The sequence below is a fragment of the Amblyomma americanum genome, chromosome 2 (genome assembly GCF_052857255.1).
Source record: "Amblyomma americanum isolate KBUSLIRL-KWMA chromosome 2, ASM5285725v1, whole genome shotgun sequence".
NCBI classification, from domain to species: domain Eukaryota; kingdom Metazoa; phylum Arthropoda; class Arachnida; order Ixodida; family Ixodidae; genus Amblyomma; species Amblyomma americanum.
This window is the reverse complement of record NC_135498.1, coordinates 13,811,675-13,825,639: the sequence shown is the minus strand read 5'-3', so window position 1 is coordinate 13,825,639 and position 13,965 is coordinate 13,811,675. Positions and strand designations below refer to the sequence as shown.

General features: G+C 48.2%; 1 protein-coding gene across 17 annotated transcripts in view; it reads right to left on the bottom strand.

Moving 5' to 3' along the window:
• The window catches only part of Srrm234 (Serine-arginine repetitive matrix 2/3/4), a 76,285-nt gene that overhangs the window by 24,408 nt on the left and 37,912 nt on the right, over positions 1 to 13,965 (bottom strand). For 10 of the 17 annotated variants that reach the window (XM_077653187.1, XM_077653188.1, XM_077653189.1 and 7 more), the window contains 6 exons: positions 10,429 to 10,593; positions 7,034 to 7,120; positions 5,743 to 5,820; positions 4,597 to 4,680; positions 3,462 to 3,596; positions 113 to 233 (listed from right to left, as the gene is read on the bottom strand). In XM_077653187.1, coding sequence (XP_077509313.1) covers positions 113 to 233; positions 3,462 to 3,596; positions 4,597 to 4,680; positions 5,743 to 5,820; positions 7,034 to 7,120; positions 10,429 to 10,593 — 670 coding nt within the window. Of the gene's footprint in view, positions 1 to 112; positions 234 to 3,461; positions 3,597 to 4,596; positions 4,681 to 5,742; positions 5,821 to 7,033; positions 7,121 to 10,428; positions 10,594 to 11,797; positions 12,095 to 13,233; positions 13,884 to 13,965 lie in introns of those variants that run through there. The other 7 variants (XM_077653196.1, XM_077653200.1, XM_077653197.1 and 4 more) reach the window with 3 other exon arrangements.

Sequence of the window (13,965 nt, the reverse complement as noted above, 5' to 3'; positions counted from 1 at the left end):
AAAATAAATGTTGCAGGCATGTGGAAGGAACAAGTTGTAGGCGGAAGTGATAAAGATGACCAGTCATGTCTTCTGTTACTGCCCCCCAAAGAGAGTTGTGCCCCGAGCCCACCTTGCCATCATTGTGCCGGTCCTTGCGCGACTTCCGAGACTTTGAATTGCTGCTCTCTTTGACTGACTTGTGGTGGGGTCGCTTTGACTTTTTCTTGTGGTCTTGCCTGCTTCGCTCCGGGCTGCAAGCAGAAAGAGGGAAGACCAACACCAATGTAGCCGTGCGCCATGCAAACTGGTGTCGAACAGTTCCTGGGCAAGCAAAGGTGCTATTCATAATGCGAATGTAGCTGCAATAGCTATAGGTGCGGATTTTTAGATAACAGCAAATATACCAACAACATGTTTTGCCATTGACACAAGTAACATAGTTAAGTTACATGAGCAGAAGTGCCCATCTTCATCTGACAATGCTGTGGAAACTACTGGTGCAAAATCACCAGGCAGCACAAAACGAAGCACTGGCCAAGAAAGAGTCACACTAGTGCTCCTCACCTCATGGCTTCATGTGTTAAGATTTAAGATGATTGAACAAAGAGAAAGAATTGTAACACAGATCAGGAGATTAGGTTAAGTGAGGTATCTGCACAATTAATCATTAATTTAAAAACAAGAGATGAAACTTGCGGGAATGGCAGCCTGCTCAAATCTGTTCTAGGTGGCTGCCCAAGGCCCACCCTATCAAAACTTGCAAAGCCAAGTTAGCTTTGCCATTAGGCCTGTGCAGCCAGGGCCTAGAATAGCATCAGGCTTGTGGGTTGCAATCTAAGGACTCCATTCTTAAGCATGCCACTGCTACACCACCGAGTCTAGGACAAGAAAATCAGAATCAGCCACTCACACATACCCTCTGCTTCAAATAATACCTGTAATTACAAAAGGGGGAGGAGGGGTACTCATGCGTGACTTGGAACTCTTTCAAAGACTCAAATTTCTCAACCGCGGCTCACAATGGTCAAAGCGACTTGGCAAAGCCAGACACTAAAGTCGCAACAACAGCAGCAACAGCACTGACTGAACACAAGGCCCACCTTTCTTCCTACCCTCCAGAATAAAGCAAACATGTTTTTCCTGCGTCTTTTGGTAGCAAGTAACTTGTCAGCAAAAAGATAATCTGGCAACAGAGAATACACTGGTCCTCCACGCTGCCATGGATCCCCGCTAATGCATTTGCCCACGGCGCTGGCACAGGTACACACCTACTTCCCACACAGCACAGAATAAGCAACGCAATGAGTGACGCAGCAAACACCACTCAGTGTGGCTGTGCGCGGGCAAATGGGCACTGGGACATACCACAGGAAGCAGCACTGTCTTCATGTGTACAATGACACACCATAAACATGACTTTTTTTTTTGCCCCCTTTTTTAACAAGGAAGCTAGGGCCGCACTGCAGCAGCTAGGTGTACAGTTCCACCAGACAGCAGCATGACATGGTCTGCATACACGCATTCTTTCACTCAGCTGCTTAACAATAAGTAAATTAAAAGAGCCTGCTTTATTCTGACATCTTTCTTTATGCCCAAATATCCACATAGAAAGAAACAAACAAAAGGAGCACATTTCATGAATTTAGTAAGGTACAGAATATTTTGAACTCGTGCTGACACGCTGAAGTTAAAAAGATACTGACAGTGGCATAAAACAACAATAACAAAGAGAAGAGCTCCAGAGAAAGGCAAAAAAGCAGAAAAAGGAAAAAATGAAAAGGACTTCAAGTAAAGCAGACCATGCCATGCAGGCACGCTCTCTCCCAACATGCAAGGGATGCACTGCAGCACAGCGCTCAATTGCAAGGAAGCACACAAGACTCTAGATACGATTGTACTCACCGCAGTAAAGCATGAGTGTGAAATGCCTATCTGGAAGTGTGTTGGTAGCAACTTAAATGAATAAAAATCCAAGAAAGCCAACATAAAGCAAAAAAATTTCTGCCGAAACCACTCCTCAAGGAAGCACAGTTCCGACAAGGCATAGCATGGATAAACAAACACGATGGTTAACAGTTGCCGGCACACTGGCAAACCTTCAGTTAATACATTGAGAGATAGCAGTCAATTTCACACAAGTCAGGCACTTAAAACACAAACTGCTTGCAAGATCTGCAGAAATAAGTTCTTGATGTTCTTTAACAATATGCTCCACTAGGTAAGAGAATAAACCAGGGTGAGGCAAAAAATCAAGGATGTTATTTCAATTAAGACATAACTGAGAATGAATGAAGCTGCAAATTACAGAAAGCTAAACAAGGTTTTCTGCAGATATCTAGACAGCTTTACAACTGCAAGCTTACCCCCTTCTCATGCTGAATCAAGTTTCAAGCATCATATTGTGTTGTAACTATACGATCAAAACACAGCAAATAAGCACTGAAGGCTAGACAAGCACTTGTGATCAAGCCATGCCAGACAGGCAAGCGGAGTAAAAGTTTTCACATGCGAAGCAGAGGCAAAATGAACAGACCACATCAAAATTGATAAGCAGTGAAAAGAACTGTATAGTACACTTGAAACAGCACTTTACAGATGTCATGCTGCATTGCCCAATTGGGATGACGGAACAGGCCATTACAACCACCAGCGCCCAGAGACTTGGGCAGAATTTCTATCCCTAGGCAAGGCATTACCATGAATTTCTCTGCGCGAAAAAAAGAAGCTTAAGGAATTTTCCTGTGCAGGAGCTGCAAGATTAGAATGTCACAGAACAACGTCCAGTTATAAACACAATTGGAAATTCTTGCAAACTGGTTTTCAGATCAGTGTGTTGATGCTTTGCCACTGTACCAATGGAATCTTTTACACACCTCACATGCTGCACTTGCAAGCCATTTTCAAACACCTCAACAGAAATACACTGACATTACAACATAGTTATCTGACATACATGCTTGGAGTGTGCATGCTGAAATTAGTGGTGAAATGCGTGGAATAGGAGATTCATTTCTAACTAGAAGCTGACAACATAGCACTACAAAGATGAGCAACAGTTTCGCTTGAATGGCAATCTCACCAACAAAGGCATTTAATCTTGACCTCCGGTGACCTGAGAAACTAAACAAGACAGACTACAATCCCAGAGCTGTAAGCAAATTCAACTGTTGGTCGCGCATGAACCCCCATCAAAAAAAGTACCTGATCTGCAGTTTGTAACGGCACTAATCGCTCCTGAGTTAAATGACAGATGAAAATTTTATAGAGGAAAGACCCAATTGTCACTTTGGACTGTGCTCTCTTCATTTTTAAAAGCAACAATTGCCTGTCAATGCATTCAGGCAATACCTGACAACCCCCCACAAGCATGGACAGAGAAGCACAGGAGACTTTTCATGCAGGGATGCAAGTAGTAGGGAAAAACAAGCCCCTCTTCAAGTCTGGACTGAATGGACAAGAAGCAATCAAAAATGGGCTACCTGCTCTCCTCGGATGAGGAAGACTCGCTGTCTTCAGATGACGACTCCGAAGAGTCATCGCTGCTCTGGTCAGCTGAGCTGCTGGACTCCGATGGGGAGCGCCGCGAACGCTTGCGCCGGCTCTCGGCCACAGGGCTGCCGGAGAGTCCAAGAAACAAGCATGTCTCCAGAAAATCTCAGAAATCTTCGAGTCCCTTTCTTATTACATAGCAAAGCGGAAAACTAGAGACAGTACCCGTTTAAGCAGGCACAACCTTGGGACACTGTAAATATGCACTTTTACAGTCATGCCTGCCAGTTGTATGTATGGGGGCTCGCTCCGCTCTGTCCCCTTTAATTTGCTTCCCTGCGATGTCCCCCTAGTTACCTTAACAACGGAGGGTGCCTGAGTTGTCAGTGCCACTAGCACTGTGGATGGCAGGATTGCTCAGTGCGAGCGGTAGACAGCTCTCTCTCTTTTGCCTCGGGAACTCGATGCCTGCCGACGTTCCAGCACGGCGCTCCGCTTTCCGCCAGTGGGGCGAGGCCTTGTGGAAACTTTTTCCTACGAGCTCATCCCATCCGGCCTCGGCATTTCACCCCTGCCCTAGCGTGGGCGAACATTCACTCGCAACCTTGCTGGTGAGGTGGGTGACCTCAATTCCTTAGTCTATTTTGTAGCTAGGTGGCATTATTGTTGTAGCAATAGATGCCTTTCTGTGTCAGCCAGTGAAGTCATTCCTTTGCTTCCCTCAGAGCAAGGCCCACCATCGTAGGTGTGCGCTTGCCAACGTGTGTGATCACGGCATGGGGTGGGCGGTTTCTGAACTCTGTCGGCCGCGGTTAAGCGCAGAACGCATTTATCCCACTATTTAACCCCACATATGATAAGCCGGTTATTACTGCGAACCACTCGGTTTCAAAAACTATTTGCTGAATACAGCTGTCTAGCTTTTTTACAAAAAATCGGGCTAAGAACCAAGGCGTGCTAGAAGCCATATGCAAAACAAGACTGTTTCTTGCAGTCAACTTGACTGAGATGGCCGCAAAGTTTGCCAGAGATGTCCTTTACGGCTATACTCAAGCTGTCACTGTCACTTCAAGCTGAAGCCATCAAAGTGGGATGGAAAACTAGGAGACAGAGAACAAGCCACACCTCTTGCGAGACTTCCGTTTGGTCTTTGCTACCTGCTTTTTCTTAGGCTTGCTCTTTCGGTGCTTCACTACTGGTGATTCTGACCTGCAAGGCAACAACACCAGCCCTGATTAATTAAGAACAAAGTGATTTTTACGTTACAAACAGTGTCAAGCTATAAGGCATCGAGAAGCAGCATGCTTTCTACCAATTTCGACCAAATGGCGTCCTTTGCCGTGCACAAGAATATTGGCGTATACGAGCGCTCGCGTTCTAGCTCCATCAAAATGCAGCTGTTGCAGCCAGAACTACGCCCACTGCCTCAAGCTCAGAAAAAGGACGCCGCCACCACCAAGCCATCGCAGTGGCCAATGCAAGCCTTCTACACACTTATGCACTCCACACAGGTCCTAGAGAACACACTCAGGGCTAGAAGGAACCACTCAAGCTAGCTACCCAGAGAATGGCGAAAATTGTAGGCGACTTATTTACCACATTCTAATGACAAAGGGTTACTCGCACCAAAAACTGAGCTTCTATATGCTCGAAAAGACCAAGAACTGAGATGCAGGTGCCTACAGGCCATTTTCACAGGCAAGCTGTGGTGACGGGAACAGCATTTTTCTTTTCTCCAGATTTCAGAAGGTAGATCACTCTTCCATTCACTTCCAGACAGCCATCACTGTCTCCTCTTTTGCGCTCGATGCTCTTGCTAATGACAAGAGTTTGAATTAAGCATTGGGATTCCGTTTCTAACTCCAAATATCTCAGCACCACATCTCTCACTGCAAAGTATAAACATTTATAGGGACACAGACATTTTACTAAGAACAAAAGCTGGACAGATGGGTTTCAGTGTCCCTTGAAGGGACAAGTCTGAAACAGAACAGGCAGCTGGTTTCTGCAGTCTGCACCCAGAGAGGCAGTGAAACAAAGCGGAATTCCAGCCTCAATCTATTCTTGCACGATACACACGCACTGAAGCTTCTGCTATACTAATTAAAAAATGAATTTGTCATGCATTAACCCCCAACAGTTCAAACGGTTGCCAATGAAACAGACTGCCCTCTCTGAATGGGCAGCGCCGCCTTTCGCAGCGCCGCCAACATGCCCAGACAGCACAGTGGCCACGGCCCGACAGAATGCGGGGCCGTGGCGGGGACTTGCCTGGCCCGCTTCTGCTTCTTGGCGGAGGAAGAGGACGAGCTCTTCTTCTTCTTGGGAGGCGGCTCAGGAGATGGACTCCTACGCAGCGGCACAACAAGACCACAGCGCGCTCAGTGGTCGCCCGACAGTCGCTAAGCAAGCAGGCAGGTGGCACACACACACACAGTTAGGAAGCGTGACAGAGAGAACTATGCAGGCACTACTACAGCAGTGTGAGACAGAACACGAGCAGAGCACAGAGGGAAAGGATGCTCGGGAGGAGAAAATGAAGGAAAGAAAAAAAGGAAACCAAGGCAGCACTACTCACCAACTGGGCCCTGTAAATATCAGGGTTTCTTTTACTAACACAAAGACAAAGGAACAGTGTAGATATTGTGGTCATGGCATAAACATTTCATAATTTAGGCAACAACATTTGAAGTAAGGTGGAACACATTACATAAACAAGCAACAGCTGCAATGACGGGCTCAACAAAAGTGGCAGCTGGGCGAATTGGGAATTAATTGCAGCAAGGCAAACTCAGCCTGGCAAACAGAACAAAGGACAAGGATTGTCTCACAGCCGCATGTTGAATATTCAAGAAAGCATTTGTGTGAGGAAAGAATCGTGATCAGCAACTTTGTTGGAATGCATACCAAAATGTTATACCCAATTTTTATAGTGCAAAATTTACAGTTCTTCTAGTGTTCTTCACTGCCATCATGTGTGCATCTCGCATTCTGGAAATTTTAATGCGCAAATTGTTTACATCGGATGTTTGAATTTATGGATTCTAATCGGGCACCTATGTTTTCGTGAATAAAATGTTTTAAGACATACCTCTCCTGTGTTCTTTCCATTACTACTGAATTCCTTCTACTATGGCAAACTCTATTGTTATGGTACTGCTCGTCGTACTTTTAGCCAATATGCAACAACTTTCCAGTGCAAGCTTCACAAAATAAGGTTTCATGGTTTCACGGAGTTTAACGTCCAAAGTGACTCAGGCTATGAGGGATGCCGCAGTGGAGAGCGCCGGATAATTTAAACCACCTGGTGTTTACCGTGCACTGACATCCCATAGTACACGAGCCTCTAGCATTTCACCTCCATCCAAATGCAAGTACAGCAGCCAGGGTCGAACTCATCTTTCAGGCATGCGGCTGAGCCGCATAAACAACGAGCCCCCACGACGGCCTTGGTCATCAAGGCAAGGTTGCAACTAGCGCCAAGAGAAAAAGCCCACATGCTCTACTCACAAACAACCGCTCCAAAACTAGAGGCACGATTCTACACCGCTGCACAACTTACCTTTTGCTCTGTATCTCTTTTTCGCTTTTCTTTTTCTTCCTACTTTTCTGCTCGGGCTCAGGCGAGCTTTCAGAGTCGGGGACAAGACTGTAAGGAAGAGCACACAGGCACACATGCAAGATCAGAAAAAGACAAGCAAAGCCTTTCTGGAAGAAAAAAATGCTGCTGGTGCTTACTCACACCGCGTAATGACAGGAACCAATGCTATAGTGCTAACATGAGCTCTCTGCTTACAGTACTCTTCTCCTTTTCAATACAAAAAGTCCACAACAATATCCTTACAATGCTTTACACTATATCAGCCATCAGTGTAAGCTAATGCTGTTATCATCATGCACATGTGTGAAGTTGATGCCAAATGACATGAAAAGTTCACCATTTACTGAAGTGCGAACTTGTCAACCTCTCGGTCAGCGTGTAAAGTTTCAGACCTGTACAAAACATGGTTCTATTACAAGCTTTTCATTAAAACTGTAAATCGTGGGGTTTAACGTCCCAAAGCAACACATGGCTTGTGAGGGACTCCGTAGTGGAGGGTTCGAGATTCACTTAGACCACATGGGGTTTTTACAGCAAAAGCTGCAATAGCTTTGTTCAAGCCATTTATCAGAAGCAATTTAAGGGCACCACCATAGCCACGTACTGTGTGTAACACATATATGCAGGTGGACACCACGGCCACAGCAGCCAGTTATGCGCCTTTCCTTTCTTCAAAACCAATGGAGTTCAAATCCTCCACACCACAGCCTCAATTTGTAGGTGGACACCACTGCCACCTCACAGCAGGAATGAGGTGTCCAATGACCCAGTCAGCCAGCTATGCACCCTTCCTTTCCTCAAAACCAATGGAGGGTTTAGACTGCAAATTAGACAATGCTGGGAACTAAACTATTTACTTTGTGCAAGCGGACCCTGAAGTCTGAAAAGCGCAAGGAATGCAATTGCACCAGAGACTGCGAGCAGAAGGAGGCCAACTCTTAACCAAGCAGTCGCCTGTGAAATGTCAAAATGAGTCTGCCATTCCAGACCTCTCAGCCGCTAATTCCAATTAACTAACCGAAGAACGCAAGCAGAAGGCAGAGAATGCACGTGAACATATAGATGTCAAAACGGCCTGCGAGACGCCCAACAGAGCAGCAGTCAGTGAAACGTCAAAATGAGCTTGCAACTCGAGGCCTCTCAGCCACTGATTAGTGTGCTAAGCCAGTAAGTTTAGATTACTAGTAAACTTTTTCCTTACCACGCCATAGGTCATCGGTCATATGTGACCGACATTTTGAACCTGCTGCCATAAATTCAAGTCGGCGCTCATGGACAAGCTGAGCCACCTAGCTTGATTTGTAAATGATGAGAGTGGTGTTATTTGGTGCTTTAGAGTCTTTGCAACATAATGCCAAGATATTTTACCAAATGTGCCAGCAGAATTTATTATGATGATGTCAAGGAAGGCCATGCCTACTTTTCACCCGTGGAACCCATTCGCTACCAACTGAAAAAAAAAAATGTAAAAAAAAGGAACTACAAGCTCTGCTATAAAAAAACAAGAACAGAACTCAGAAAAAGTGCAATGTGCAGCACATTCCAGATCTATCTCCACTTCACGTCCTCACTCGACTGCTTTCTCTAGTGGCAAAGCAGTCTTATTTCCAACTTGAAAGGCCACAGAAAGTGATGTGTATTATGTGTGCAGCTGAAAATGAAACACATAGCAGTGTTTTGTATATTGAAAATTGCACACTGTCTACTCCTCGCTACCTCCTCTCATGGCCATGCACCTTCCTTACCTAATAAAGGACTTTCAGCTCAACTCAATTTTTTTTGTAATCAACTTCTAGCTCAGTGCAGCAGCTTATTTTTGTTTTGCTTTTGTCTTATCCGGTTTGTGTTGCCAGCATATTTAACCAATAATTTTTTGAAAAGTTTAGCACAAACAGCTCATGCTTTTATATAGTTCGATGCCTTACAATGTGCAATGTATTTGACACTTCTTTAAGAAATAATTTCGAACTTAAAACACTCAAAATCGGTCATTTTTTCGTGGTAACAAACGAGTTAATGTGCGGACATCTCACAGAGAACTCGGGCATCTGTTAATCTTCACCTCCATCGAATGCAGCCGCAGCGACAGAATTGAGCACATCCATGGCCGTCGCATTTCGACAGAGGTTAAATGGTTTCCATTACATCAACACACAGCCAAGTATGAGGAGATGGAAATCAGCACTTGAATCATATAGCCTGCCTTTGACAGCCTATTACAATAAAAAATTTAGCAGCTATGGGTTTTAATGAAAAGTCGTTTCCCGACTGAGGTATTCTGTTCAAACAATAGTTTTATTCTTTGGGTAGACTCATAACAAGCTTTTGACTACCAACAAGTAGTGCAGCAGAGTTCAAAAACAAGTTCAAAGTGAAAAGATAATAAGTCACCTGTGTGCTTGGCTCTGTTAAAACACACAAGCCTACAAAAGAAAAGCAGGCTTGCCTAAACAGTCATACCTTCCCACCAAAAAAAATAATTTTAACAGTAGATTCAATATAACCTTGAAAATACTATGTTCAACACAACAGGAACATCCTAGTACCCTGCCAGGTATGAAAAAACTAGACCTGAATATTTTCAGAAGATGACATCAAAAGGTGGCTTTTTTCGGCAGCTCAAGTTAGAAAAATCTGCACCAGTTTGCTTGATTCTATAGGGAGGTGTCAGATATAACGTCAGAACTTGGCACGCTCAAAAGTAATTCTTAGTGAACCAGCGCAACGGCACAAGGCCAAAAGGAGAAAACAGCACGAGGAACAGCACTAAATCAAGCATTCGTGATTTGCACAAAGCTTTGGTTCAGCACTGTGTCTTATCCGGTCTTCTCCTTTCGGCATTGAGCCACTGTGCTGGTTCACTTAGAATTACGTCTGACAAACTCGCCCACCAGTTCATGCTCTAGAGTCTAGAACAAGAGTCTTCAATCTTCAGAGAAAACCCAACAGCTTTCGAGAAGTGTTCACAAACCCTGTGTGTCATAGCTTCCATCCAGTCCTGAATAACACACATGCAAAAAAATGGACTGCAGATACACAGCACCTCATTAATAATTAGGGGATGTAGGGGGAAACAGTTTGGTCCGAGCAATTATAGCATGGTAGGATCTGAGGCACGCATGAATTTTTGTACCTGAGGAGCTCAAGAAAACACTCCAAGGAACCCATGGGTTCATGAAAACCCAGTTTGATAACCCCTATCCTAAACCAAAAACAAAAAGTTTCTACCCTCCAATCTCTGGACCGGCACAAAGCCACTTGCTCAATAATCTGGGAAGGGAGTTATAGCGCACACTTCTAGTCCACGACTCTCTACAGCACTGCTATGGAGAATTTACATCTGCAGCCCCCCTTACCTGTGGAGCTGCTTGTGGGCCTCGGCGGCTGCTTGAGCCTCACGGTTCTTGCGGTCTGGGTCCAGGGAACTGCCTTCCACAAAAAAGTTACTAATGCCCAGGGCCTCCTTCAGTTTGGCGTTCTTCTCCTGGTTAGCCTCAGCCATCTGGTGGGTCTCCTTGACACTGCAAAAATGGTGTTCACACTTCCGCTCGAAATTCAGCCTCACAAAGCAACCCCAACGCCCTAATTTTTTTTTTTTTTCAACCAGAGGCGCCACAGCCCATGACTATCAGCACAAGCTTGTAAAGCACAGCACACATAATAAAACTCAGCCATGAGATGACAGAGTTCAGCGAGGAAAAAAAATCAAGATAGCAGCATAGATTCTACTCGAGATTCATCAGACAAGAGAGCAGTTTTCTTCAAATTTTCAAGGCGCCAAAGTCAATGGTTGACATTTTCTCCACAAAGAGTGGAGGAGGGTGGAGACATGTTCTACTAGCACCACTACACTTCCACAAAGTATAACACAAAAAATCTTTGTTCCAGCCGAAATGCACAATCAACAGAGCAAACTTGGCAACAAACCAATCGGTGGCAACTGTACAACATTCAAACTGCAGCAAGGAACTTATCCACATCTCAGCACTGTTGCATACAACAATAGGAAATTTTCATGCAGCTTAATATGAACTTGACAGCTTTGATGCCAAATGGGGAAAAATAATTTTTTTTTTCTGGTGTGACAATGCTACATTCTCTAAAAGAGTGGCAGTGAACTACGGTGCAACAAAGAGCCAGCTATGACAGCATCTTTCATTGTGTCTTCTTGCAAACATGAACTGCGGTGGAACACTCTGTCCCTGAGGGTTTTCCGTAAAGTGACTAGTCTGCGTCCCATTTATTAAACACGGCTACAGCCCAACTGCTACTGCAGTTTCTGGACACAACTTCTGCCTCCTGAAAAAAAATATGAAAAACAGACAAAAACGAATGCCCCTAAACGATGCCGATGCATACAACTACACAAATTTTATCCATGAACTTCAAGGGGGGGAAGTACTAATAAGATTCCGCCATCGGTAGCAATGCACCGGACTGGCTGGTTACTTGCACCAGGAGTTTAAACATAACCCGGTTTAATTTGCTAACGATATTCTTATGCCAGCGTAATTCTGTAGATATGAGCTATTCTTGACCACTCATCCAATTTTCCATTTCGCTGCGGAGCAGATAAATACAGGCAGTTGCAGGCAGATGCGCCCGCCCTTATGGGCGACTTGGAAGATTCACGGTCACAAACGCACACCAGAAGGCCCGATGAGGGAAAGGAACAACCCGCGTTCGAGCCACTAACTGAAACACGCAAGCAGTGGCGGCAGTTACCGGATAATCGCTCCACGTCCCACCGAACTCGCTCGGCCGAGTCAGTCGAGAAACGCCGGAGACGCAGCCGCTCTGTACGCGCACAGGCCCTACCCACAACGTTAGGAGAAGAGACTCGCTCGGCCAGTTCGACGTCCTACGTGCGGGACGCAGTCGACGATCCCCTTACCCGTGCTGTACCCTCCGCGACAGGACCTGCAGCAACGAGGAGACCCCGCGGGGAGGCACGCCGAGCCCGCGCAAACGCGGGCAGACGCGGCAGCGCCTCGGCTCCGACCGCGGGGCGCCGCGGAGCCCGCCGGGAACGCCGCTTCAGCCGCGCCGATCGATGGCGCAGCTTCCACGGGCGCCTCTCGGGCCTCATCGCGGTTCTGCCCGCGGACAGCGCCTCGGGCTTTAGAAAAAGCGCGACGAAACTCCCCCGCCCCGACGACGTAGTACGATGCCGCGGACCCACCGCAGATGATGGCAGCCGTAGCCCAACGCGCTTCTCGACTGTGGTGCGAAAGTGCGTTGTTCGCAAACAATTGCCGAGCCCGCCGCCGTCCAGGAGCGGAAGCGTGGACACAGGCGAGGCATGCATCCGAGCGCCGCTATATACGCTCCTAACGCACTGTTCGGGCCTGGGGCGCGAAAAGCACGCCGAAAGCGGCCGGGCAACCCGGACGCCTTCGCAGGCCGGAAAAGCTGCTGCAGCGCAAGCTGATCGCGCTTGCCGCTTGCAAGGGTAAACGCACCTGCCTCGCGCGGGGGAACCCAGCTGCTCGGAGCGCCTGCGCAAAGAGCGCCACGTCGACGCGGAAACGAGCTGCGAAAGCCAGACGCGCTCCCTCGGGTTCCGACTCTCGATCGGGGTGCACGGCTGGCTCGAGCACAGGCGACCCCGGTGGCTACAGAGACGCAGATTTCATTTCACCACCACCACCACCGCGAGGACACGAAGGCAGGAAATCTGCTCACTCACACGAACAAAGCGCCACACCAGACGCGGAAAGGGCTGGGGAGTTCGAAAGCGACCACCTGCACAAGCGAGGCAATTAAAGCACGCCGGTAACGAAGCACAATGCGAGCACCAGCCCGAGCCAGGCGCCACCTGCACGTGAGGCTCAACGGGTGGATGGCTGCGTTGGGATCTTTATTCCGCTGATGCCGCTTTTGCTGCACGGCGCCAACTCGCGCCGATGTTCGATCTATCCGCGAGACGTGGACGCCGCGTACACGGGCTGCACTACGTCTCCCCCGTACACAATAGCGATGACGTCAGAGCCTTCATCACCCTGCGTCACGAAGCCTATCGGAGAATGCCCATGCTGCGCATCCGTGTCCCTTCCTTCGAACACCCACAGGGAGCTTAGCAGAGGCTGCGTCGACGTGGCGGAGCCTCCGAGACGGGGCAGCCGTTCCAGGACTGCGTCCGACCCCCCGGACATGGTTACCTGGTCACCTTCCTGCCGCCGGAGATGGAGAACGGCTTGACGCCGCGAGGCTTCTTGGCCGCCTCGGTCTCGACGGGCACGAATCGGCTGCTGCCGCCGCCGCCGGTGCCGTGCTTGGGGCTGGTCTCGGGCGTGGAGACCACCAGGCCCTCCTCCTCCTCCTCGTCGTCCATGGGCGGGAAGGACAGCATTCTCGTTGCCTCAGACTGCTCTTGTTCCACGGCGAAGACGACCAGCGGACGCCTCTTGGCCGCTGTTTTCGAGCGCGTGCCTTCTTGCGCGTGCGCTCGCACACAGCGTTCCCAGTGCCGGTCGCCAACCACCACCACCGGCGCGCGACTCAGTCAGTCAGCCGCGGTTCTCCCGAAGGAGGAAGAAGAAGATAAACAATCACGCGGCGCAACCGGCTCACGCACAGCTGCTGTCGCCGGGGGTCGCGTGAACCGCCGCCGGGCGTGCGCGGAACACGGGCGCGACAGAAGGCGACGACGACCGCGGCGCGCGCCTTGGGCCACCGCCGACGCCAGGGCGGCGATGCAATTTCTGCGGCGAGGGGCTGGGTAACGACGCAGACCCACACGTCGGCCACTGGCGGAACCGCCGCGACGACTGCCTGGCCAGCTGCTGCTCGCCGCGAGCGTGCGCGCACCGAAACAACTGGCGCGTTTCCCCTCCGCTGCACTCGCGCACACTCCGTTTATTCGTAAGGGAAAAAAGAAAAAAAATACAGTG